Source organism: Chlamydotis macqueenii, chromosome W (assembly GCF_036417535.1).
Source record: "Chlamydotis macqueenii isolate bChlMac1 chromosome W, bChlMac1.mat, whole genome shotgun sequence".
In the NCBI taxonomy this organism is placed as follows: Eukaryota; Metazoa; Chordata; class Aves; order Otidiformes; family Otididae; genus Chlamydotis; species Chlamydotis macqueenii.
Window position 1 is genome coordinate 6,188,362 of NC_141592.1, and position 27,263 is coordinate 6,215,624.

The window sequence follows — 27,263 nt, forward strand, 5'->3', positions numbered from 1 at the left end:
TGACAGTGCATTTTTTCCCCCATACCAGTGTATCTCTTGGAAACATTTATGAGAAACAGTAAAAGCACATGTTGGATATCGGTGAAAGTCCTGTAAATTTCAAATAAATACATGCTGCTGAGTCTACTAAACAGTAACATTCATGACAATGCAAAAACTATTCAGTTGATCAAAACAAAAACTATTAGATTATATTAATCCCTTATGTAATGACATGAATATTTTGCTTCATCCTGTCATATTCTGAAAATGTGTCTTAACTTTTTTTATATACAGGTACAATATGTATGTGAAGTCATTTTTATCTGCTATCTGTCAAGAATAATTTAACATCTTCTGCTTAAAAAAAAGCTGGCTGGTTTGTTCACAATTTTATTGCAACTTTAAAATACATTAAATATGAAAGACATTCCTCTTTGGGCAGTATGACCTTCTAGACTTTATTTCTTTACATCATCCTTAAATGTTTTCTGATTGAACTGTAGTTGGCACCATTCACAATAGCTTTCTTCTGTTGTGTTGTCATGGAAACAGATGCATCTCGAGTACTTCCAGAGTTTGGAGAAGTTGAAATATCTTCTCTGTCAGATGGTACTACCCTTGAGGACATAAAATCACTGCAAAGTCTTTATCGAGAGCACTGTGAGGTAAGAGAAAAGAGGCATTTCACATAAATCATCATTCTTTGAAAATTCACGTCTTCTAGTGAGAATCAGTACACCAGGATGACTGACACAAAACACATTACAGCCAGCCTATTTGTATCTGAGGTGCTGCTCAAATATTTTGCTTATTCCATCAGAAAGGACATTTGCAAAAAGACTTCTCTGGAATTTCTCATGTAATAGAATACCAGTACTGGAATGTAGTCATGTGTAGGTTTTGAGAATTTTAGATAAATTGAACTTTAGATAATATATATATATATATACAGAGTTTTGCTTTTGTTTATAGGAGTTGAAATTAGATTAAATTGTTATTTATAATGTTTATGTTAAAAAGAAATTCACTTTTTTCTTCAAATTTTAAAGAAGCAGGTTGTTTAAGAACTTAAGGTCACATTTCATATTGAATAAGGTTTTTTAAAATTATTGTTGAAGGTGCTTTAAAACATGTAATGAAGTAACAAAATTCTTGAAATAGCAGGTTCCCTTTGTGTTTGTAATAGTGTTAAAAGTTCTATTTATATGAATTCACCTGATATATGTGCTTAGGCTCTTTTCTGGAGGCTTCCTTGTATTTGCACTTGGCTTGATCTGAGTCTCTGTCCACACTAGTATGGACAGCTGGAAAATTTGTTGCTGAAAAGTTATTAAAAAGGATATTATAAACAAAAGTTTATTTATAAACATACATTTTACTATTTTTTTCCGGCAAAATGACCAGGGGGAATTTATACCCCTGGGAGGAGTTGGGGTGTGGGCAGGGGAGTGAGGTAGAAGACTATCTGCACTTGTTTTCTATTTTTTTAGGCAATAGTGGATGTTGTTGTGAATCTTCAGTTTAGCCTGATAGAAAAACTGTGGCAAACTTTCTGGCGCTATTCTCCCTCTGCTCCATCTGACGACACAGCTATTATTGAACTGAGGTCAGTAAATGTCTCTTTTTGTTTACTGTTCACGATCATACAGCAGGAGTCAAATCAAAGAAAGTCTTAGTTTTACATATAGGCTAAGAACCTTTTCTGATACCAGTAGTTTTTCAGGTTAAATTTGTGTTGTCTGCTATTTGACATATAGACTGGTGGTATATGTCGAACTGCAGCCTTGTAGTACTTGTATACATCTTCTAGTTTTTCCTTTGTTTGGATGACTAAAGTCAAAGTATCTTTTCACAATATACTGTCCAGTTTGTTTAAATTGCAAGGACCATTTTTATCATACCACTGCATAATTTATGGGCTGGACCAGAATTTTGGAGGCCATTTTTTCCCCAGTTTCATATGAAGAAGTTAGCGAGTTTCAATTGGATATAACAGCGACATTTATAATGTTTTTTATTAAATAATCAATTTCAAGGTCCGTTGTACTTTTCTTATCTGTATGTAAATGCATTTTCATTTGTTACTTTTATTCACACCAGCAATCTGAGTGAAATAGAAAGTCGACTTCCAAAAGGAAAACTGATTACTCTGTGCAAAAATGAGTCTATTCTGAAATGGATGGGTAATTGTGACCACGTGATGTACCAGGCTTTGGTGGAGATTCTCATTCCTGATGTCCTTAGACCTATTCCTAGTAAGTTAAACACAGATAACATCTTGTAAGACTGTGTTTTGTTTTGTTTTGTTTTGTTTTGTCTTGCTTTGTTTTATGTGGTGATTTTTTGGTGCCTCACGTGAAACTTTAGGGAATGATCTAGAAGGATGTAAATGGAGTGTGTGTCATCTTTCCTTAATTCTATTGAGTAGGAAGGTGTACTGAAGTTGATGTAAACATTGTATTTAAAGAAAAGGAGAGTGAATATTTTACTGCATTTAGAAAAGTCTCTAGAAGTTTTAAGAATATATCTCCCTATGGAATATGCTTTTGTCACTGAAAATTCTAATTTTAAGGTAAAAATGGGTTCCTACTGACTCTAGTCTATCCGACAGCTGTGTGAATGCACTATGGCCCTGAGCCTGTCCATTAATGTCAGACAGTCTTTTCGCTGAGTTCAGTAGGCGTCAGTTTAAGTTTCATATATAAAAGTTCTAGTTGTTAAAAAAGCAAAATGTATATGCTTTGTCATTCATTTCATTTTTTAAACATTTATATATTATCAGTGGTTGCTAAAACCTTATCAGTTCTGATATCTATTAAACCAACTTAACATTGTCAAATATTTTAATTCTTGTTTATTATTCCAGTCTACTATACTTTCTGTTCTATTTCCAGTATGAGGGACTCGTCAGTCGATTCTAGTATTATGGCCAACTGACCATCATCAGTTGGAATAAAGCTTTCTTTTCAAAGTTGATTTTGTAGTACCCATTGCTCAAGCATGGGGTTTTTTTATGGCTGCTTTTATAGAATCATAGAATAGTTTGCGTTGGAAGGGACCTTTAAAGGTCATCTAGTCCAACCTCCCTGCAAGGAGCAGGGGCATCTCCAACCAGATCAGGTTGCTCAGAACCTGGCAGTAAATGATTTTAAATTGGTTTCCAGGAAGGTTAAATTCCTTCCTAAAACATTCACTGCATGTTTTGTATGTAATGTTAAATGTTAAAAAGGAATTATAATTACATATATATATAAATATAACATGTTAAAGCAAATTATAAAAGAAATATTAGGAACCAACAGGGAAACACCTGTGAAATGCCTCAAAGGAATTAGGCTGTGTACCTCTAAAAAGGGTGACAAGGTTGATAGGCCCACTAAAGTGCCTCTATAGCAATGCACACAGCATGGGTAACAAACAGGAATAGATGGAAGCCACTGTGCACCTGGAAAGCTATGATTTAATCGCTATCACTGAAACTTTGTGGGACGAATCGCATGAATGGAGCACTGCAATCTATGGCTATAAACTATTTAGAAAGCACAGGCAAGGAAGGAGGGGTGGTGGGGTTGCCCTCCATGTGAAAAAATGTATTGACTGCACAGAGTTGTCTTTGAAAAACAACGATGAACAGGTTGAGAGCTCATGGGTAAAAATTAGGGAAAAGTCAACAAAGGAAACCTTGTGGTTGGTGTTTACTACAGGCCACCTCTTCTGGTTTTATTTAGTGAGGGTGGCTAAGGTGGTAGCTTCTGTAAGAAGCTGACAGAAGTTGTTCCCCTTTGTTCAGTGGACTCAGCCAGGCCTAGGGCGGACCTGCTGCTGGCCAGGGCCAAGCCAATTGGTAGCAGAATGTTCCTTGATAATGCCTCTGCGATAACGTATTTAAGAAGGGGAAAAACAGGAAGAAAAAGCAGAGAAGATGTGAAGACGTTGAGCAGGGGCAGAGAGGGGGAGGCGCGAGCCTTGTGGGCCTTGCAGGCCTCACCCTCTGGGCTCCCGCCAGGTGGCCAACTGGGCCCAACTCAGCCCAGCCCAGCTGTAATAAGTGAAGAGGAGATGAGATGTGAAGAGAACCTGAGAGGCATCTGCCTGCCTGTTGTGAAGATTTTATTGTGAGGGGAACAGCTGCAGATGCCAAGGTCAGTTCAGAAGGAGGGGGAGGAGTAATGTTGCTCCTGGCCAAGATTCCCCTGCAGCCCGTGGTGAAGACCATGGTGAGGCAGGCTGTCCCCTTGCAGCCCATGGAGGTCCACGGAGGAGCAGAGATCCACCTGCAGCTCATGGAGGACCCCGTACTGGGACAGATAGATGCCTGAAGGAGGCTGTGGCCCATGGAGGGCCCATGCTGGGGCAGCCCTTCTGGAGGGACTGCACCCCGTGGAAGAAATTACCCACGCTGGAGCAGTTTCACAAAGGACTGTGGCCTGTGTGAGGGACCCCAAGCTGGAGCAGGGGAGGAATGTGAGGAGTTCTTCCCCCGACTATGAAGCAGCGGTGTAAAACGACGTGTGATGAACTGACCGTAAACCCCATTCCCTTTTTCCCCCCTGTGCCGCTCGGGATGGGGGGAAGGTAGTAGAGATAATGTTAAGCCCGGGGAGAGGGAGGGGTGGGGGGAGGTTATCTTGTTTTCTGTCTCATTCTCCTGCTAGTTTTAGAAATAAATGAATAGTTTCCCCCAAGTCGAGTCTGTTTTGCTCATAACGGTAACTTTAAGGATTTCTCCCTGTCTTTATCTCAGACCTCGAGCCATCTCCCCCTGTTCTCTTGGAGGGTGGGGGGAGTGAGAGAGAGACTGCGTAGTCTGGTCCCGATTGGGGCTGAACTACAACACCACCTGATTAAAGGGAGGATGTCGATGAAGCATTGCTATTCCAACTACAGGAAGCATCACACACAGGCACTGATCCTACTGGGGGACTTCAATCACCCTGACACTGGCAATCTCTCTTCCTACATCTCTCAAGCCCCTGAACCTCAAGGCAGGGACTAGGGGGAAGAAGTTCCTCCCATCATAGGAGAAGATCAGGTTCAAGATCACCTGAGGAACCTGAACATGCACAAGTCCAGGGGACCTGATGAGATGCATGCCAGAGTCCTGAGGGAATTGTCTGATGTAGTTGCCAAGCCACTCTCCAATATATTTGACAAGTCATGGCAGTCAGACTACATCCCCAGTGATTGTAAAAAGGGAGAAACATTGCACTCATTTTTAGAAAGGGTAAAAAGGAAGACCCTCGGAACTACCTGTTGGGGGCAATGAATATCAGAAGCCCTGAGATTGAAAAATAAGGGACTTTCTAAGAGAAGCAAAATTGAGGACACCTGGTGGTGGGAAGATGTCGTAGATGATAAGGAACACCTGGTGGTGGTTAGAGGAACTATGGGTATAAAAGCATGGAAACAGTAAGTATAGGGGGCTCTCTGCCTAGTTTGCAGTAGAGTCTGAGACCATGACTGAGACTTTGCTCTAACAACTGGACTACACTCTATCAACTGGAATACGCTCTAAACAACTACACACTGACAGCTACCGACCAGTCAGTCTCACCTCCATGCCCGCTAAGATCATGGAGTAGATCCTCCTGGCAGATATGTTGAGGTATATGGATGACAGGGAGGTGATTAGAGACAGACAGCACGGCTTCACAAATGGTAAATCATTCCTGACTAATCTAGTGGCCTTCTACGATGGAGCAACTGCATCAGTGGACAAGGGAACAGCTATGGATGTCATCTACCTGGACTTCTGTAAGGCCTTTGTTACAGTCCCCCACAGCATTCTGGCCACTAAACTGGAGAGAAATGAGTTTAATGGATGGACTGTTAGATGGATAAGGAACTGACTGAATGGTCACGTCCAAAGAGTTGCAGTCAACGACTCAGTGTTCAAGTGGCAACCAGTGACAAATATTGTCCCCCAGGGGTTTGTACTGGGACCAATACTGTTTCATATCTTCATCAACGACACAGACAGTGGGACTGAGTACACCCTCAGCAAGTTTGCAGTTGACAGCAAGCTGAGTGGTGCAGTTGATTCATTAGAGGGAAGGGATGGCATCCAGAGGGACCTGGACAGGCTGGAGAGGTGGGCCTGTGCAAACCTCATGAAGTTCAACAAGGCCAAGTGCAAGGTCCTGCATCTGGGTCAGGGCAATCCCCAGTATCAATGCAGACTGAGGAATAATGGATTGAGAGCAGTCCTACAGAAAAGGACTTGGGGATACTGGTGGACGAAAAATTGGACCTGAGCTGGCAATGTGCACTTGCAGCCCAGAAAGCCAATTGCATCCTGAGCTGCATAAAAGGAAGCGTGGCCAGCAGGTCAATTCTTCCCCTCTACTCCACTCTCGTGAGACCCCACGTGGAGTACTGCATCCAGCTCTGGGGCACTCAGTTCTGTTAGAGCAGGTCCAGAGGAGGGTCACAAGAATGGTCAGAGGGCTGGAGCACCTCTCCCATGAAGAAAAGCTGAGAGAGTTGGGGTTGTTCAGCCTGGGGAAGAGAAGGCTCCAGGGAGACCTTATTGTGGCTTTAAATATGTAAAGGAGGCAGAGAGAGACTTTTTACCAAGGCCTGTAGTGACAGGACAAGGGGCAATGGTTTTGAACTGAAAGAGCGTAGATTTAGATTTAGGGCTCAGGATTATATCTGAAATGCTTGTACACCAACGCATGCAGTATGAGAAAAAAAAAACAACAGAATGAACTGGAGGTGTTGGTTAGTTCCCAGAACTATGATATCATTGGTATTAGTGAGACTTGGTGGAATGAGTCCCACAAATGGAGTGCTGGGATGGAGGGCTACAGGCTGTTCAGGAGGGATAGGCAGGGCAGACAAGGTGGAAGTGTTGCACTGTATGTTAAGGGAGCGGTTTGATTGTACAGCCCTTACAGTTAGTGATGATGTGGTGGAGAGCCTCTGGGTGAGAATTAGGAGGATGGAAAACAAAGCAGATGTTGTAGTGGATGTCTACTACCGATCAATCGCCCAACCAGGATGATAGCGCTGATGAGTTTTCCTATAGGCAATTAGGAAAAATCTCTGGATCAGTAGCCCTTGTCCTTATGGGAGATTCCAACTTCCCAGACATCAACTGGGAATATCATACTGCTGTGACGAGCAGATCTTGGAAATTCTTGAAGTTTGTGGGAGATAACTTCTTGCCACAAGTACTCTGTGAGCCAACTAGGAAAGATGCCCTTCTAGGCTTGTTTGTGAATAGAGAAGTCATGGGAGATGTGATGGTAGGTGACTGTCTTGGCCACAGTGATCATGAAATGGTTGAGTTTAAAATTTTCAGTATAATGAGAAAAAAGGACAGCAGAGTTGCTACCCTGAATTCAAGAGAACAAACTTTAAGCTACTCGTGGAGCTACTTGTCAGAATCCCCTGGGAATCTGCTGTTGAGGGCTTAGGAGTCCACAAGTGCTGGTCAGTTTTTAAGAAGCACCTTTTAGAAGTACAGGAGCAGGCAACCCTATTGTGTCGAAAGTCAAGCAAGCGGGGCAGAAGACCAGCTTGGCTGAACAGGGAACTCCTTGAGGAGCTCAAGAGGAAGAAGAAATTGCATGGTCTCTGGAAGCAAAGTCAGGCTTTGCAGGAAGAGTACAGAGCTGTGGTTCATATATGCAGGGAGAAGACACAAAAGGCTAAAGCTCAATTAGAGTTGAAACTGGCCAGTGTTGTGTCAGATGACAAGAAAGGCTTTTTAAAGCACATTAATAGCAAGAGGAGGTCTAAGGAAAACATTGGACCAATACTTGTTGAAGATGGTCACTTGACTAATAGGGATGAAGAAAAATCAGAGGCATTCAATGTTTTTGTTTTGCCTCAGTCTTTAATAATACTGATAGACCTTGGGCTGCCCAGTCCCCTGAGTCGGAGGACCACGAGTGTGGGAACAGTGCCTTTCCATTTGTGGACACTGAAATTGTAAGGGACCAACTGTGTCAGCTGTATGTTCACAAGTTCGTGGTGCCTGATGGGATTAATCCCAGAGTACTGAAGGAGCTTGGGGATGTTACAGCAGGACCCCTCCTTGATCATCTACCAAAGGTCTTGGGAGTCTGGGGAGGTCCCTGCTGACTGGAAGCTAGGCAATGTTATACCACTTTACAAGAAGGGCGTGAGGGAAGACCCAGGAAACTACAGACCTGTTAGTCTAACCTCAGTTCCTGGGAACATTATGGAGAAGATCGTACTGGGTGCTATTGAAAGGCATTTAAAGGACAATGCAATCATCAGGCACAGTCAACGTGGGTTCACAAAGGGAAAGTCCTGCCTAACTAATTTGATACCCTTCTATGATGAGGTCACCCGCCTAGTGGATGAAGGGAAGGCGGTGGATGTAGTCTTTCTGGATTTTAGTAAGGCTTTTGCTACTGTCCCTCACAGCATCCTTCTGGACAAGTTGTCCAACTGTGGGATGAGCAGGTTCACGGTGTGCTGGGTGAAGAACTGCCTGAATGGCAGAGCTCAAAGGGTTCTAGTGAATGGGGCTACATCCGGCTGGCAACCAGTCACCAGCGGTGTTCCTCAGGGCTCAATTCTAGGGCCATTTCTGTTTAATATTTTTATCAATGATCTGGATGCAGGAGTTGAATGCACCCTTAGCAAGTTTGCTGACGATACCAAACTGGGAGGTGCTGTTGACTCTTCCAAGAGACCAGAGGCCTTGCAGAGGGATCTAGACAGATTTGAGCATTGGGCAATCATCAGTGGCATGAAATGTAACAAGAACAAATGCCGGGTTCTGCACCTGGGACAGATTAATGCTGGACACAAGTATAGATTGGGAGAGGAGTGGCTGGAGAAAGGGATCTGGGGGTGCTGGTTGACAGCAGGCTCAATATGAGCCAGCAGTGAGCCCTGACAGCCAAGAGGGCAAACCACATCCTGGGGTGCATTAGGAGCAACCTGATCTAGTGAAAGGTGTCCCCGCCCATGGCAGGGGGGGTTGGGCCTTTAAAAGTCCCTTCCAATCCAAACCATATGATGATTCTATGATGATGATCCAGAGAGCTATGACCCCTCCAACTACTGATGTTAGGACCCTCACTCACTCCTGTAGCTGGCACCACAGGCCCCAGGGTGCCTACACCCCACAGTCTGACTCCAGTAGCTGGGCACCAAATTTCACTCACACACACACAGATCTCACCAGCAGCTGGCACCTGTTCCTTGCAGCACACATACACAGCAGACAGAGAGTGAGATTAAGCAGAGCGATAGTTAAGAAATTATTTTAAAAGTAAATATAAGAAAATAGGACAGACTGCAGTGATTAGGCGCAGAGCTCAGCCAGACAAGCGTACTGACCGGCCCCGTTTTACCCGTGACTAGCCCATTTTAGCCCCCTTTCTATTTATCCCCCTTCTTTGTTTCTTCCTGCTTCCCCTTCCCCCTGCAAGTCCCTTCATCGGTTTGCATAGTTCTGTCAATTCCCGCATCCCTCCCAGTTTGGTGTCTGGGATCCCCCCCCCGCTTAACATCTTATCAGTTGCAAATTCAGGCTGATCTTCCTGGAAGTGGTGCCTGTAGTTTAAATTCCTTCCTAAAGCATTTATTGCATGTTTTGTATGTTGTGTAAAATATTAAAAAGAAATTTCCTATTTACAATCCAGTATAATCCTTGTAAATACTAAATTTTATATCCTTTATGTGGACCAAACAATAATCACTTTATAAAGTTGGATTAATGTTTTAAGACACAGAGCCTCAGCTATCCTTGTAGTTATCAAAGCTATTTTTGATACTGTAAATGACACCTTCTGCCATGGTGACCTCAAGTGTAATCACAGAACCATAGAATAGTTGAGTAGTTGAGGTTGGAAGGGATCTCTGGAGATTGTCTAGTCCAAACCCCCTCCCAACCCCCACTCAAAGCAGGATCAACCAGAGCAAGTTGCTCAGGACATTGTCCAGTCAGGTTTTGAATATTTCCAAGGTTGGAGACTCCACAACCTCTCTGGGCAACCTGGTCCAGTGTTTGACCACCCTTAGAGTAAAAAAGATTTTTCTTAAGTTTAAACAGAATTTCCTATGTTTCAATTTGTGCCCATTCCCTCTTGTCCCGTCACTGGGCATCACTGAGAAAACTTTGGCTCCTTCTTCAATGCACCCTCCCATCAGGTATTTAGACCCATTGATAAGAGCCCTCCTGAGCCTTCTCTTTTCCAGGCCAAACAATCTCAGCTCTCTTAGCATCTCCTCCTGTGGGAGATGCTCCGATCTCTTCCTCACTGCAGTGGCTCTTCGCTGAACTTGCTACAGTATGTCCATGTCTTTCTTGTACCAGGGAGCCCAGAACTGGACACAAGACTCCAGGTGTGGCCTCACCAGTGCTGAGTAGAGAGAAAGGGCCACCTCCTTCAACCTCCTGTCAACACTGTTCCTAATGCAGCTCAGGATACCATTGACCTTCTTTGCTGCAAGGGCACGTTACTGGCTCACGTTCAGCTTGTTGTCCACCAGGACCCCCATATCCTTCTCTGCAAAGCTGCTTTCCAGCCAGTCAGCCCCTAGCCTGTACTGGTCCATTGTGTTATTCCTCCCCAGGGGCAGGACTTGGCATTTCCCTTTGTTGGACCGCATGAGGTTCCTGTCTGCCCATTTCTCTGGACTGTCGAGGTCCCTCTGAATGGCACAACAGCCATCTGGTCTATCAAGCATTCCTCCCAATTCTATATCATCTGCAAACTTGCTGAGGGTGCACTCTGTCACATCACTCAGGTCATTAATGAAGTTATTAAACAGTATTGGACCGAGCATCAACCCCAGGGGACACCACTAGAGGCTGGCCTCCAGCTAGACTTTATGCTTCTGATCACAAGCGTCTGGGTCCAGCAGTTCAGTCAGTTTTCAGTCCACCTCACTGTTCACTTATCTAACCTGTACTTTGTCAGCTTGTCTACGAGGATGTTATGGGAGACAGTGTCGAAAGTCTTGCTAAAGTCAAGATAAACAGCACCCGCTGCTCTCCCCTCATCCACCAAGCTAGTTGACTCTTTGTAGAAGGCTGGAAGGTTGGCCAAGCATAATTTTCCCTTTGTAAATCCATGCTGATTCCTACCAAGCACCTTCTTTGGAAATGGCTTCCAGGATTATTTTCTCCATCATCTTCCAGGAATAGAGGTGAGGTTGACCAGTCTGTAGTTACCCAGATCCTCCTTCTTGTCCTCCTTAAAAACTGGAGTGTCATTTGCTTTCTTCCAGTCCTCAGGAACCTCCCCTGATAACGATGAATCATTCAAAGATAATTGAGAGTGGCCTCACAATGACATCAGTCAGCTCCCTCAGCACTCATGGGTGCATCCCATCAGGTCCCATGGACTTGTGCATCTCCAATTCATTTAAATGTTTCCCTAACTGGGTCCTCCTCTATTGAGGAGAATTCTTCCTTGCTGCAGACTTTCCCTCTGGTCTCAGAGGCCTGGGATTCCTGAAGGCAATCCTTACCAGTAAAGACTCAGGTGTAGAAGGCATTCAGTACCTCGGCCTTTCCCATGTCTTTTGTCATCAGATTCCCTACCCCATTCAGCAGCAGGCCCACGTTTTCTCTGGTCCTCATTTTGCTGCTGATGTACCTGTAGAAACCCTTAATGTTGCCCTTCACATTCCTCGCCAGTTTCAACTCCAGGTGGGCTTTGGCTTTCCTAACCCCATCTCTGCACACTTGGACAGTGTCTCTGCATTCCTCTTGGGTCACTTGCCCCTTTTTCCAGCTCCTGTATGCTTCCTTTTCATGTTGAGTTTAGTCGGGAGCTCCTTGTTTGTCCATGCAGATCTGTCACCTTTGCTTGATTTCCTGCTCATTGCGATGGACCATTCTTGAGCTTGGAGGAGGTGATCCTTGAATATCAAACAGGTCTCCTAGACCCCCTCTGCTCTCCAGGACTGTGTCCCATGGGATTCTTCCAAGCAGGTCCTTGCACAGGCCAAAGTCTGCTCTCCTGAAGTTTGGAGTTGTGATCCTGCCATTTGCCTTGTTCCCTCCTCTCAGAATTCTCAACTCCACCATCTCATGGTCAATGCAGCCCAGGTTGCCCCCCAACCTTCACATCACCAAACAGTTTGTAAGAATTGTAAGAAAAACTTCCTTGCTTGTAAGAATTGCGTCCAGCAGAGCGTCTCCTCTTCAGCCCTGTTTTGCTGATTACAAGCTCGCTCTCTTTTCCATAACACCCTGCACCCTTTGCTTGACAACCCATTCCACCACTCCTTCACTTGATTATGGGTCATCATCTCCCTCCTCTGTCATTTCTAGTTTAAAGTTCTCCTCACCAGGTTGGCCAGCCTGTTGGTAAAGATGTTTTTGCTCCACTTGGTCAGGTGGACCCCATCTCTCTCTAGCAGTCTTCAGTCCTTAAAGAAGGGTCCCCATGGTCATAGAATACAAATATGGATTGTCATCGCCAGCCGGGCAACCAACTGTTGACCCACAGGATCCTTCCATTCCTCCTCAAGCCCTTGCTTCTCACTGGAAAGATCAAGGAGAACACTACCTGGGCCCCCATGCCCTTGACCATTGCCTCCAGATGCATGTAGTCACACTTGATGTGCTCCAGGTCTCCTCTGGCAGTATTGTTGGTGCCCACGTGAAGATTTGCAAGGGGTAATAGTCCGAGGGTCGGACAAACCTTGGCAGCATCTCCACAGCATCCCAGATCCAACCCCCAGAAAGCAGTAAACCTCCCAACACAGCAGGTCAGCAGATGTGGGCCTCCATCCCCTACAGTCTCTCATGAGAACCAGAGCCTGTGAACATGAGGCTTATTCCAGTTGCCTGAAGATGACCTGTACTGGCTTTATGTGCCAAGGTTTTGGTAGAGGTGGGGGGTGCGGGGATGGCTTCTATGAGAAGGCATCAGAAGGTGTTCCCATGTTGGAAAGAGCCAGTTCCAGCCAGCTCCAAGATGGACCCACCGCCGGTCAAAGTCTAAGGCAATCAGAGATACTGGTAGCATCTCTCTGAAAACATATTTAAGAAAGAGTAAAAACTACTGCACAACAGCAGCTGGGAGAGAGGACTGAGAATACGTGAAAGAAACAACTATACAGACAACAAGGTCAGTGAAGAAGGAGGGGGAGGAGGTGCTCCAGGTGCTGGACCAGAGATTCCCCTGCAGCCCGTGGTGAAGACCATGGTGAAGCATGTTGCCACTCTGCAGCCCATGAAGACGAGCCATGCTGGAGCAGGTTTTCTGGCAGGACCTTTGACTCTGTGGAAAGGATCCATGCTGGAGCAGTTTGTGAAGAGCTGCAGTCCATGGGAAGGACTCACGTTGGAGAAGATCACGAAGGACTGTCTCCCATGGGTGAGACCCCATGGTGGAGCAGGGGAAGAGTGTGAGGAGGAAGAAGAGGCAGAGATAAAGCATTATGAACTGACCATAAACCCCATTCCCTGTCTCCCTGTACCGCTCAGGGGGAGGAGGTAGAAGAGTCAGGAGTGAAGTTGAGCCTGGGAAGAAGGGAGGAGTGGGGGGAAGGTGTTTTTAGATTTGTTCCTATTCCTTATTATCCTACTCTGTTAAATTGGCAATAAATTAATCCCCCAAGCCAAGTCTGTTTTGCCTGCTAAATGATCTCCCTGTCCTTATCTCGACTCATGAGCTTTTCATCACATTTTTCTCCCCCGTTCTGTTGAGAAGGAGGAGTGATACAGTGGCTTGGTGGGTACCTGGCGGCCAGCCAAGGTCCACCCACCACAAGACTTCATGTACTTCCTGATCAGGCAGCCTGTATCAGATACCCGCAACATCACCCATGTTGGTATGTCATCTAACCTGAACGCTTAAGCTCTCAACTGGCTTGTCATCTATCCCTAGGCAAAGCTCCATGCACTCCAGCTCCTCTTTCATATAGAGTGCCTTCTTGGCTTGGTTTCCCTAAAGATTCTGTATCCATCCATTGCAGCACTCCAGTTGTATGAGCCATCCCAAGATAGCTCTGTGATCTCTGAGATCATAGCCCTGAAAATGCTCACGGACATCTGATTCCTCCTATTTTTCCCCATGTTGCGTGCATAAGTATGCAGGCACTTCAGAGAGGCACCCAGTCGTACCAATTTCCCCAAAAGGGCACGAAAGTTTTCCCATAATGCTGATCTCCTGACACTTCCTTAGTTATGCGCATATGCTTGAAGTGGTCCACTTTCAACCCGGTTTTGTTGATTATGAGGTCCCTCGTGTTTATCCCACATCCTTTGCTTGCCCATTGTCGTAGTTCAGCCCTGATCGGGACCAGACTACGCAGTCTCTCTCTCACTCCCCCCACCTTCCGAGAGAACAGGGAGAGAAAATATAAGGAAAAACGGCTCGAGGTCTGAGATAAGGACAGGGAGAAATCCTTAAAGTTACCGTCACGGGCAAAACAGACTCGACTTGGGGAAAACTATTCATTTATTACTACAAACAGCAGGATAATGAGACAGAAAACAAGATAACCTCCATCCACCCCTCCCTCTTCCCAAGCTTAACATTATCTCTACTTCCTTCCCCTCCTGAGCGGCACAGGGGGGAAGAGGGAATGAGGGTTGCAGTCAGTTCATCATACGTTGTTTCACGCCGCCGCTTCATGGTCGGGGGAAGAACTCCTCACATTCCTCCCCTGCTCCATCGTGGGGTCCCTCCCACAGGCCACAGTCCTTCGTGGAACTGCTCCGGCGTGGGTCATCTCTTCCACGGGTGCAGTCCCTCTAGAACAGCTGTCCCAGTGGGCCCTCCACGGGCCACAGCTGCCTTCAGGCATCCACCTCCCCCAGTACGGGGCCCTTCACGGGCTCCAAGTGGATCTCTGCTCCTCCGTGGCCCTCCATGGGCTGCAGGGGGACAACCTGCTCCACCATGGGCTGCACCACAGGCTGCAGGGGAATCTTGGCCAGGAGCCGCATTACTCCTCCCCCTCCTTCTTCACTGACCTTGGTGTCTGCAGCCGTTCCTCACAACAGGCTGGTAGATGTCTCTCAGGATCTTTTTTTACATCTTATTCACTTCTCATCTCCTTTCCATTTCTTGCAGCCGGACTGGGCCGAGTCGGGCCCAGTCGGCTGTCTGGCGAGAGGCCAGAGGGTGAGGCCTGCAAGGCCCATGAGGCCTGCGCCTCCCCCTCTGCACCTCTGCCCCCGCTCAGCTTCTTCACATCTTCTCTTCTCTCTCTTTTTTCTGTTTTCCCCTTCTTAAATACGTTATCGCAGAGGCGTTATCACGGAACATTCTGCTACCAATCGGCTTGGCCTTGGCCAGCATTGGGTCCGCCCTAGGCCTGGCCAAGTCCACTGAACAAAGGGGAGCGACTTCTAGCAGTTTCCTACAGAAGCTACCACCTTAGGCCCCCCCTCACTAACAAAACCACGACACCCATCCAGTCTATGACCTCCTCACTTGACTGTTGGTCATCCCTTCCTCATCATTCCTCATGTAAAGCTCTCCTTACGAGGCTGGCTAGCCTGTTGGCAAAGCTGTTTGTGCCCCACTTGGTCATGTGGATCCTGTCTCTCCCTAGCAGTCCTCCATCCTCAAAGAGGATCCCATGGTCATAGTGGCACAAAGTCTAGTTGGAGGCCAGTAAATAGCAGTGTACCCCAGGGGTCAATACTGGGTCCAATACTGTTCAATGTCTTCATTAGTGATCTGGATGATGGGGCAGAGTGTACCCTCAGCAAGTTGGCTGATGACACAAAACTGGGAAGAGTGGCTGATACATCACAGGGTTGTGCTGCCATCCAGAGGGACCTTGACAAGATAGACAAATGGACTGACAGGAATCTCATGTACTACAACAAGGGGAAGTGCCAAGTCCTGCCCCTGGGGAGGAACAACCCCATGCTGGGGGGGCCATCCATCTGGAAAGCAGCTTGGCAGAAAAGGACTTGCGGGTCCTGGTGGACACCAGGCTGAACATGAGCCAGCAGTGCGCCCTTATCACAAAGAGGGCTAATGGCATCCTGGGCTGCATTAGGCAAAGTATTGCCAGCAGGTCCAGGTAGGCGATCCTTCCCCTTTATTCAGCACCAGTTGAGTACTGTGTACCTGGAGTCCTGTGTCCAGTTCGGGCTCCCCAGTACAAGAAAGACATGGACACACTGGAGAGACTCCAATGAAGGCTCATGAATTGGCACTGCTTATCTGTCCTCAAGGTGAAAATATTTCTCCTATCAAGTCAGGACCTCTCTTTTTTCAGTTTATGCCCGGTGTCTATCACTCTCCTTCCAATGCATCATTGTGAATAGTCTGACTGTCTTCTTGATACCTTGTAGGTATTGAAAGGCTGCTATTAGATCCCCTCTAAACTTTCTCTTTTCCAGTTTGAACAAACCTAGTTCCCTCATCCTCTCTTCATAACGTATGTTCTCCAGTCCCCTGACCACGTCAGTGGCCCTCTACTGAACTTGCTCCAGTTTATCAAATCCTTCTTATATTGGGAGGGATCTGAACCTAGACTGGATAAGCCAATAAATGCAGCAGATCTCAATGTGGAATATTTAAATACTGAGCATGCAAAAGATTTCAAGACAGGCACCTTGTCATCTTTTTCATTTTATTTTTATTCTTTAATATTTAGGTGCCTTGACCCAAGCCATTCGCAATTTTGCAAAAAGCCTTGAAGGTTGGCTTTCCAGTGCCATGAACAATATTCCACAGAGAATGATACAAACTAAGGTAAACAAAGTTTACTGCAGTTTTATTCATTTTATGCAATTGTACACTAGATGTCATTTAAGATCTAAAAGTAGCAGTATTTTAACTTTTATGCTAAGTGTCATATTTAGGTTGAACTTCAAACATGAAACATGGGATTGGAAACAACTTTGTTTTGCCAAAAAAAATAATAGGAAAAACTGTATTTGTTCCATTACATGTGAATTGCAATATCTGAGGGCTCATAAATTAATACAGCAATTTTAAAATTAAAATAGACAAAACAGAAGATCTGTTGATAAGTACGTGTTAAGACAAATGGATTTCTTCATAGGTTGCTGCTGTAAGTGCCTTTGCCCAGACTTTGAGAAGATACACATCTCTTAATCACTTGGCTCAGGCAGCTCGGGCTGTGCTTCAGAACACTTCTCAGATCAACCAGATGCTCAGTGATCTCAACCGTGTTGATTTTGCCAATGTACAGGTAAATTGTGGCTTTAAAAAACAGACTTTTAAAAAATTGTTATTTCGCACAAAATTTCTTTTTTTTTTTTTTGTTAGTTCTTATTATTCCATCAAGAAAGCAAAGTGGGAACATTTTGCTGATTTTTATATATGCAGAGATTCAGTTGAAGCTTTCCAGCTTATACTTTGGCCGTAAGGAAAATATAACCTCAGAACCATTATCTATTTCCATTTTCTCTGAAAGTTTCCTATCTTCCAGATCATGCATTCTGCCAATTTTTATTTAAGGCAGATGAAAGTGTAGAGTATACGTGTTCTTATAATGAACAGCATGAACAATGTCTGAAGATTAAATCTTTAATAGTAGCATAGCTTATGATCTTCCATAACAAAATATTGATCATACAGCACTATTTCTAGTACAGATTGCTTCATTACATTTATTTTTATTTCAAAGACAATATCATTAGTATATTTTCTTTAATTGTTTGTGTTTACATTTCCAACCTTTCTGAAGTAACTGATTAGAGCTATTTTCCAGTTACGTGTAAAACATCAATTTATTATTTTTCATTAGGTTTAGGAAAAGGTTTCCCTTCTACCTCTTTCTTCTCTTTAGAAGAAACAACTTTTTTTTTTTTTTCCTGTTGCTCAGCTAACTGACATGGTCCAGATTACTGGTAGTCATACATTTGTCTTCTTTCATGAACAAACATTTTAACAATTTTTTTATCTTAACAGAAGTTCATAAGTTCACTAGCAACAGTTAAATTATTTTTGCTTGTTGCAAAGACCTTTGAATAAATAAGATTTAACACAGATATAGTTATATTGCATAATGGTGTGTAAGCTACCTAAGATTTAGTATGTGACCAAATATATGGTATATTAAATATTGTTCTGTGGTAAGATATAGGGTCTATGAATGCTGAGATGTTAAAATGGCATGTGATAGCTAGAGTTTAAGAATATGGCCTATATTAAATCAATACTGGTTTTCTCTAAGTTCTATTTAGCAGAAGCATCCTATTGGTGTTATTTAAAATTAAAAATGTAATACATGTACACATTCCATGATAATACTGTGAAATGCTCATTACTGTACATGGACTGTGCTTGTCCAATTGTTATATTACTCTTCAAGCAATGTACAGACTATGGATAAACACAACAACTCTTTTTTACCTATAAAGGTGATAAAAAATGAAACTGAAATTGTATTTGGTCTTGACTCCTTTAAAGCAATAGGAACCATGGTACTTTGGTTTCTTGGTTCATTTAATTCCGAGCAGTCAGGGATCAGGTTAGGAAGGCTAAAGCCCTGATAGAATTAAATCCGGCCAGGGATGCCAAGGGCAACAAGAAAAGCTTCTATAGGTATGTTGGGGATAAAAGGAAGACCAGGGAGAATGTGAGCCCTCTACGGAAGGAAATGGAGACCTGGTTACGCAGGACATGGAGAAGGCTGAGGTACTCAATGACTTTTTTGCCTCAGTCTTCACCAGTGAGGGCTCTAGCCACATCGCTCAAGTCGCAGAAGGCAAAGGCAGGGACTGGGAGAATGAAGAAACGTCCACTGCAGGAGAAGACTAGGTTCAAGGTCATCTAAGGAACCTGAAGGTGCACAAGTCCATGGGACCTGATGAGATGCATCCACAGGTCCTGAGGGGACTGGTGGATGAAGTTGCCAAGCCGCTGTCCATCGTATTTGAGAAGTCGTGGCAGTCTGGTGAGGTTCCCACTGACTGGAAAAGGAGTGACATAGCTCCCATTTTAAAAAGGGGAAAAAGGAAGACCTGGGGAACTACAGGTCGGTCAGTCTCACTTCTGTGCCTGGCAAGGTCATGGAGCAGATTCACCTGGAAACTGTGCTAAGGCACATGGAAAATTAGGACGTGATTTGTGACAGCCAACATGGCTTCACTAAGGGCAGATCACGCCTGACCAATTTGGTGGCCTTCTATGATGGAGTTACAGCATTGGTGGATAAGGGACGAGCAACGGATATCATCTACCTGGACTTGTGCAAAGCATTTGACACTGTCCCGCACAACATCCTTGTCTCTAAACTGGAGAGACATGGATTTGAAAGATGGACCACTCGGTGGATAAGGAATTGGCTGGATAGTCACACTGAAAGAGTTGTGGTCAACGGCTCGATGTCCAGGTGGAGACCAGTGAGGACTGGTGTTCCTCAGGGGTCCGTACTGGGACCAGCACTGTTCAACATCTTTGTCGGCAACATGGACAGTGGGATAGAGTGCACCCTCAGCAAGTTCACCAACAACACCAAGGTGTCTTTTGCAGTCGACACGCTGGAGGGGAGAGATGCCATCCAGAGGGACCTTGACAGGCTGGAGAGGTGAGCCTGTGCCAACCTCATGAAGTTCAACCAGGCCAAGTGCAAGGACCCGCAGATGGGCCGAGGCAATCCCAGGCACAAATACAGGCTGGGCAGAGAATGGATGGAGAGCAGCCCTGAGGAGAAGGACTTAGGAGTGCTGGTGGACAAAGAAGCTCAACATGACCCCGCAATGTGCGAGGGAGGTGATTCTGCCCCTCTACTCTGCTCTCGTGAGACCCCACCTGGAGTACTGTGTCCAGTTCTGGAGCCCCCAACACAAGAAGGACATGGACCAGTTGGAGAAGGTCCAGAGGAGGGCCACAAAGATGATCAGAGGGCTGGAGCACCTCTCCTGTGAGGACAGGCTGAGAGAGTTGGGGCTGTTCAGCCTGGAGAAGAGAAGGCTCCAGGGAGACCTTATTGCGACCTTCAAATACCTAAAGTGGGCTTTTAAGAAAGATGGGGAGAAACTCTTTAGCAGGGTCTGTTGTGATAGACCAAAGGATAATGGTTTTAAAATAGAGGGAGGAAGATTTAGACTAGATATTAGGAAGTCATTTTTTACACTGAGGATGATGGAACAGTGGCCCAGGTTGCTCAGAGAGGTGGTGGATGCCCCATCCCTGGAAACGTTCAAGGCCAGGTTGGATGAGGCCCTGAGCAACCTGATCTGGTTAGAGATGTCCCTGCTCCTTGCAGGGGAGTTGGACTAGATGACCTTTAAAGGTCCCTTCCAACCCAAACTATTCTATGATTCTATTATAATTGTTCAATCTTTAAAAACAATTTACTTTTTTTTTGCTTTCGTATTTGCCATGTGTTGTAACAGGAACAGGCTTCCTGGGTGTGTCAGTGTGATGACAATATGGTTCAAAGACTAGAAACAGATTTCAAGATGACTCTTCAGCAGCAGAGCACTCTGGAGCAGTGGGCTGCCTGGCTTGATAATGTAATGATGCAAGCATTGAAACCATATGAAGGAAGACCCAGCTTTCCTAAAGCAGCACGGCAATTTCTTTTAAAATGGTCTTTCTACAGGTAGTTCTTAATAGTCTTCTAAATTATTTTAGCTATTTTATTATTTGCTGAACTGTATGCTGCGATAATGTTGACAAAATTAATATCAGACAAGAATTCCTAAGAAATAGCTCCCAAGAACTCCCCCCCAAATGATTAGTGTTGTTAACATTAAACATAGGGCTATGTGCAACTCAGCAGTGGATGAAATGATCCTTGTATATTATTTTAAAGGCCTTGTGCAAGTGTAATGAGGTTAGAATTTTATCCTGATTTGGAAATATGCTATGAAACATTTTGGATTGAATAGCTATACAATTTTAAAGCCAACGTTCTTAATATTATTTATTAAAATACCATGGATTCTATTTTTATTACGTAGGGAAAACAATTTATCTTTCAATGTGTGTAAAGGACATCAAAACAAATATTCCATGTCGTCTGCTACTGTATCAGTTATCATAGTAAAGCTAGTTTTGTTTCAAAATGGTACATTGTAGCATCTAGTTTCTGAGGTTATCATGCTTTCATTCACAATCTGCATTTTTCTATTATAAGGTATATACAAACTTATTTCAATTTTACAAGTTTAAAAATAATACCAATTGAAACCTTTGAACTAGGAATATGAGCACGACAGACACAATATTTGAATTACTACTTTGTTTAAAATTAAATAATCTTAATATAATTGTATTATTTAAAATTTTAACAAATAGCTTCCTTCCACTAAAGTCAGTTTTTACATGCATTCACATATTGGTAATTGTGCATATACAAAATTAAAACCTTTCCTGTCTTTTAGAAAATTTAGATTCTAGTTGTGTAATGTGGTCTCTAATCATGCTTTCAGAAAAAGGGGAGAGGCAAATAATTGTCTTTCCCAGACATTTCTTTCTGAAGACACCATAAATCAGCTGTTTGTGGATAGCATTACTTTAAAAAATATTATTCTTGAAGTGCATATTCTATATGAAAAAAATTATTAAAGAATTGTGATATTTATTTCATATTTTTTTTCTCCTCCATATTTAAATAGCTCTATGGTGATTCGAGATTTAACCTTACGCAGTGCTGCTAGCTTTGGCTCTTTTCATCTGATCCGCTTGCTTTATGATGAGTACATGTTTTACTTAGTAGAACATCGTGTTGCTCAGGCAACAGGAGAGACACCAATCGCAGTTATGGGAGAGGTAAGATAATAATACAAGACAATAGATTGATGGATTTAGTGATCAATTTGGATATGCATCCACAATTTGTTTTAATATTTCCATGAAGCTATGGGATATTTTGTAATATAACTGTTGCAGATTGAGTTGCAAATACATTGGCATCTTCAAATTTGGGTTATATACCTTAATCCATGTTTCCTTGGCTGATTGTTTTTCAGAGTACTAAAAACACAATGACTTCTAACACTGATTCTCTGCAAATGAGCTTGCTCATTTGCAGATCAGCCTACTAGGTAAAAACTACTTTTCTGAATTCTGGAAAACTAAATAGCTTATATGAAAATAATAAAGGAACAGAATAATTGGAAAATTGCTTTCAGGGATCTGTTTACACATATTTACAGATACTTAAAATTCCAGTACAAATATTTACACAAATGAGTAGTCCCATTGACTTCAGAAGGGTGGCTCATGTGCAGAAGTTAGTTTTGCTTCAATGGTAGTGTTCACGTGTATTGGTTGTATGTGGCAAGGCTTTTGGGGAGGCTGCAGGATGGGGGCTGCAGGGGTGGCCTCTATGAGAAGAGGTAAGAGATCACCCTGTGCCAGACACAGCCAGTTCTAGCCAGCTTGGCAATGGACCCACCACAGGCCAAAGCTGAGCCAATCAGCAAAGTTTTGGGTGCCTCTGTGAAAACATATTTAAGAAAGGGCAGAAAAATGCCAGAAAAGCATAGGAGGAGGGAATAAAAGAGTGAGAAACAGCAGAGGGAACACCAAGGTCAGAGCAGTAGGATATTCCCTGCAGCCTGTGGAGAACCTCCAGAGCAGAGGGATATTCCCAAAGGCACTGCAGCCTGTGGAGAACCCATGCCGGATCAGAGAAGGAAGGAATGGCAGAGAAAAACTGCTATGTACTGACCACAAGCCCCACCCCCACACCACCCATTGCCTCACTGAAGGGATTGAGCACAACTTTTGACACTAACAGAGGGAAGAGAGGTGCTTGGAGTGAAGTTGAGCCTGGGAAAAGGAGAAGAAAGATGTTTTCCTTAAGTGTTTGAATTTTTGTTCTTTTTTTTTGCTTTTGCTTCCCACTACTCAAATCAGTAATTAAATATTTATTTTAATTGGCAATAAATTAACTTAAATTCCCCCAGTAGAGTCTGTTTTCCCCATGACAGTAATTGGTAAGTGAGCTCCCTGTCTTTATCTTCATCCATCAACTTTCTCACTCCAGTTCTTACTATTTTCTCCCCCATCCCTCTGGATGAGGGGTGGGGAAGTAAGCAAACAGCTAGATGAGTGCTTGGCTATTAACCAGGGCCAACCGACAACAACATGAATGAAATAAAAGTAGGACAGAAGTACTTGCAGGATTGGGACATGGCATATTTTCATGCCTATATTTCAATGTCTTTTGTTTAAAATAAACAGAGCAAAAGTCTTAATTCAGAACCACTGTGTTTTTATGTGTCCATGGTATTTGCAAACTGAAGTTCACCTCAGACCTCTGTCATAGTTCAGCCCCGATCGGGACCAGACTACGCAGTCTCTCTCTCACTCCCCCCCCACCCTCCGAGAGAACAGGGGGAGATTTGGTAAACAAAAGAAAACCAGGAAAAAAACCAAACACGCAGGTTGAGATTGAACAAAAAGTAAATTTAACAGCAATAATAGAAGAAAACAAAACAGTGATGGAACACAAATACAGTATAACGCCTTACAACAAATCTCCACAGCCAGTCTCTTCCAAATAGCAGGGAGCCTCCCTTCAGCACCCTCCTCACTTATATACTGAGCATGATGTCAGATGGGATGGAATAGCCCTTTGGCTAATTTGGGTAAATTAACCCCAGCTGTTAGCTAATTAGTTAACTATCCCAGCCATAGGGGCTACCAGCTTCAGTTCTCCACCCAGCTCAGGTAAATATTAACTCTATCCTAGCCAGAACCAGGACAACCTCTTATTTCAGTAGCTCACCTAACAGTTAATTTGATGTGAGTTGCTTAAGAATTTACATTCTTTTGGGAATTATCATCAAGGAATTGTACTTTTAAAGTGCTAGAAAATGGATAGATGTGGACATATGATAGATGGTTGACTAGAGTGAAACTTAATGTTTTCATGCTTGATGATCCTTATATCATGTTTTATCTTACTGATAAGTTGTAAGTAACCTTGCATGACTTGATATATCGTTCTTCTCTCAGGATATATTAAATAGTATCATTAACTATTGTAAAAATATGTACTTTTTCATAGAGATAGTGTGTGAGGGATTTCAGTGATGGTCTGTGGGAAATTACAAGCTGCACACAGCTGTGAGAACGCGACCTTGGAGAGGGGAGCTAGGAGGGGTGTTATCTCAGAGAGGGGAGCTAGGAGGGTTGTTATTGAGCAGGATGTTGCTGCTATCCGGGAACCGCTGTTAGCCAGCAGGGCACGTACTTGGCAGGCCTTGTTGCATGCGCTGGCCACGCGTGCATCAACACCTGGTCAGTACTCTGCTACTGAATCTGCTGAGGGGATAAACAGAGGCGGCTCAGCACAGAGAAGGAGAGAAAGGACCCAGAGCACACTCTGTGAACAACAGGGGATGCCCTGAAGGTGCTGTGCCTACCTCCCTTCTCTGCTCTGACCCCGCTGATCATCATCCTCCTGCTTGGCGGTGTCTCTGGCATAGTCGGGTTGGTAAGACTCTCATAAAGGGAAAACAATACGCTGGTAACTGCTTATGCTAGGAACTGTAACTGCTTATGCTAGGAACTGTAACTGCTTATGCTAGGAACTGCTTATGCAAGGCTATAATAGAGCAATAAATACTGTTGTACTTTTAAATATCATATGCTGGGTGAACTTTGTGCATAGGAGTCCTATGAACCGGCTACAGATGGGGAGTCTTGGCTTAATTTGTAGTTGGATTGATAGGACATGTTTTAGAAAAAATAAATTACTGTTTCTGATTAGATATTTTATTCAACTCTGTCATTACATTTATAGTAAAGTATTGCTAAAGCGTAGTATTACTACGTTCTTGTTTTCTTGACAGACATGGTATATGTTAAATGTAATGTTTTTGGTGTACTGTGGGACTTCCTATAATGTTTTGGTAAATTTAAGATGAATATGATCTTAGAGAGAAAATATGTAATCTAAAGCTTTTAGAGGTGAGAGGGGAATGGGGAAGATGATGTAAATATTTATTAAATGCATGGCTTCTTGTGTTTCTCTGCATTTACTGACTGTGGCTGAAATAAAATGGGAAAGACTAAGGCTAGTTTGATAAACACTTGAAGCCATTATAAACTGACTTTGCAGCTGAGAAAAACACTGTCTCCTTCTCTCCCATCCCCTTAGCTTTGGACATTGATGCTGGCACAAATATTTAGGCAGTCCTGTGGTTAATTGTATCAGAGAACTCATTCTGTGCAAAATAACCCCATTAAAATTGTGGGGGTTTTTCTTGGGTCAGTTCTGTCGTGTTTTTTTGCATGGCCATGTGAACACTTAAGGTGAAAAGATGGGTATGAGGAGGTGAGGACGGAGTATGTGTGAGGGAACCTGGAAGGATAGGGCTGCTGCTGCTTATGCTGGTTTATTGTTCACTGAAGTTTTATCTTTCTGTATTTCTGAAATGGACTGAATCAGGTATGGTTAGAAATATATTTATCTAAATATTGTACTCCTTTCATTTGATATTCACTCATCAAATTATGCTCTGCTGCTTCTCATTTAAGAGAAGAGTAGATGACTCAGACAAGGAAAAGAAGGAAGGAAGGTTGCGTTTTTTACTTGTGAGCAACCTTTCACTTTGTTTTCTGTATAAGTAAATTAGTTAGCAGAATATGCTGTAATAACCATAAACTCTATTTTCAGCAGTGACATTTATTTACCTTACATATAGTTTTGCTACACTATAACTGCCTTTAGTGACACACCTTCTCAGGGGAACTTTTAAAAGAGATTTTTGTTAAAATATTGCAGTTTAAAAATGGACACCAGTCATATTTTCAGGCATCAGAAATATCTCACTCAAGGCAACAAAGGCCTTGACATAAATCACCCTAAAAAAAGCAAAAACATATGCTTAAGTTTATGTTCCATAGTTTTAATTGTTGAGGATTTTGTATTTTAATGTTAATTTCCTTAATATGAACACAAATATGATGGAATGGAAAATGAACTGGTGTGCTATGGACATGACTGCAGTCACATGCATGCACATTCATACTAGCTACAAGCCATTGGAGCATAGTACTGGCTTCATCATAGATAATCTAAGGTCATGTTTGTGTAGGACTGTGTCCACACTTTTTATTGTTTATTTTGCAGTTTGGTGATTTAAATGCTGTATCCCCTGGAATGGATAAAGGTAAGTAGTAAAATCTCTCCAATATATAATTTTTTTATAAAACTAATGTATCTCTTAGAGCAAAACAAGTCCTTATTTTTTAAAAAATATAGTACAGTGGAATCTAAAGCTGTATCATAATTTAAATTATGTGTATATTACTATTATATGGGTACACTATGCTATACATGATATATAGTATATAATTATGACTAGAATACTCTCGGTTCTTAATAGGAAAATATTTTTTAAATGTTTATTATTTCCACAAGAAATTTTCAAAATTTCACCCAGAATTTAGCTGTATATCCTGGTGAGAGAGTTGAAGGGGATAGACAGCTGGAAAAAGGGAAGATATGATGAGCATGTACATATATCTATATTTGTAGTTCATGATGGATTTGATAAGTGAAAATGGCAAAATTGGGTCCAAGCACTTGCCAAATAAGCTAATTGTTACTGAAGGGTATAGTAAGAAATGAGTTTATGTCCTGTTTTGAGATTGAAGGCTTAATTTGTTCTCCATTCTTACACTGGTTGTATGATTACGAGCAAGTCAACCTCTCTTCAGTTCAATTTCCTTATTAACAAAATGAGATAACATTAGAGAGAGTTCATTACCCTATTTATCTGTAGTATTTATTGACTTTTCCCAATAAAATGTTGAGCTCTCAGTTTTTATTTTATCAGGTTGCTACACTTCCCTGTGTTTTCCTATTTCATGCTATTTGCAAAATAAAGGCCCTTTGTGCTATTTTTTCTTGGTTGTTTTTTTTTTGTGCAGATGAAGTCAGTGAAGTTGAAAGCGAAATAGAAGAAGAGCTGGATGAAAACGGAGAGCCACAAGCCAAGAGGGAGAAAACGGAACTAAACCAGGCATTTCAGGTGGGCTGCATGCAGCAGCCAGTGCTTGAGAGAGGAGTAGAGCAGAGCCTCCTGAACCCACTTAATAATGAGCACATTGTTACAAGTACTCAGACTATCAGACAATGCAGTGCTACTGGAAATACATATACTGCAGTCTAATATGGAAGCACTCCCCCAACTACATTAGCCCTGTTGATGCTGGACTTAACGTGGGGAGGAGAGAGAATAGGTCTGAAAGTTGACGTATCAAATTTAGCTGTGCTGAACATTACCTTTTATTGGAGTTGTGAAATTAAATGAGTGTACACATTTTGCCAGATGTTTAAAAAAAAACTTGTAAGCAAAATCATTTTACATTGGTTACTCGATATTATGAGTTTTCCTAGTTTCAAGTGTCAAGGAAGATTTTTGC

General features: G+C 43.1%; 1 protein-coding gene across 1 annotated transcript in view; it reads left to right on the forward strand.

Annotated features, from left to right (window-relative positions):
* Positions 1-27,010, forward strand: part of LOC147596556 (transcription factor RFX3-like) — a 134,515-nt gene extending 107,505 nt beyond the window's left edge. Inside the window, exons 8-16 of the mRNA XM_086769576.1 lie at positions 535-647; positions 1,473-1,588; positions 2,083-2,237; positions 16,552-16,649; positions 16,963-17,112; positions 20,267-20,475; positions 21,494-21,647; positions 25,966-26,005; positions 26,769-27,010. Coding sequence (XP_086625702.1) covers positions 535-647; positions 1,473-1,588; positions 2,083-2,237; positions 16,552-16,649; positions 16,963-17,112; positions 20,267-20,475; positions 21,494-21,647; positions 25,966-26,005; positions 26,769-27,010 — 1,277 coding nt within the window. The remainder of the gene's footprint in view (positions 1-534; positions 648-1,472; positions 1,589-2,082; positions 2,238-16,551; positions 16,650-16,962; positions 17,113-20,266; positions 20,476-21,493; positions 21,648-25,965; positions 26,006-26,768) is intronic.
* Positions 27,011-27,263: the final 253 nt, after the last annotated feature.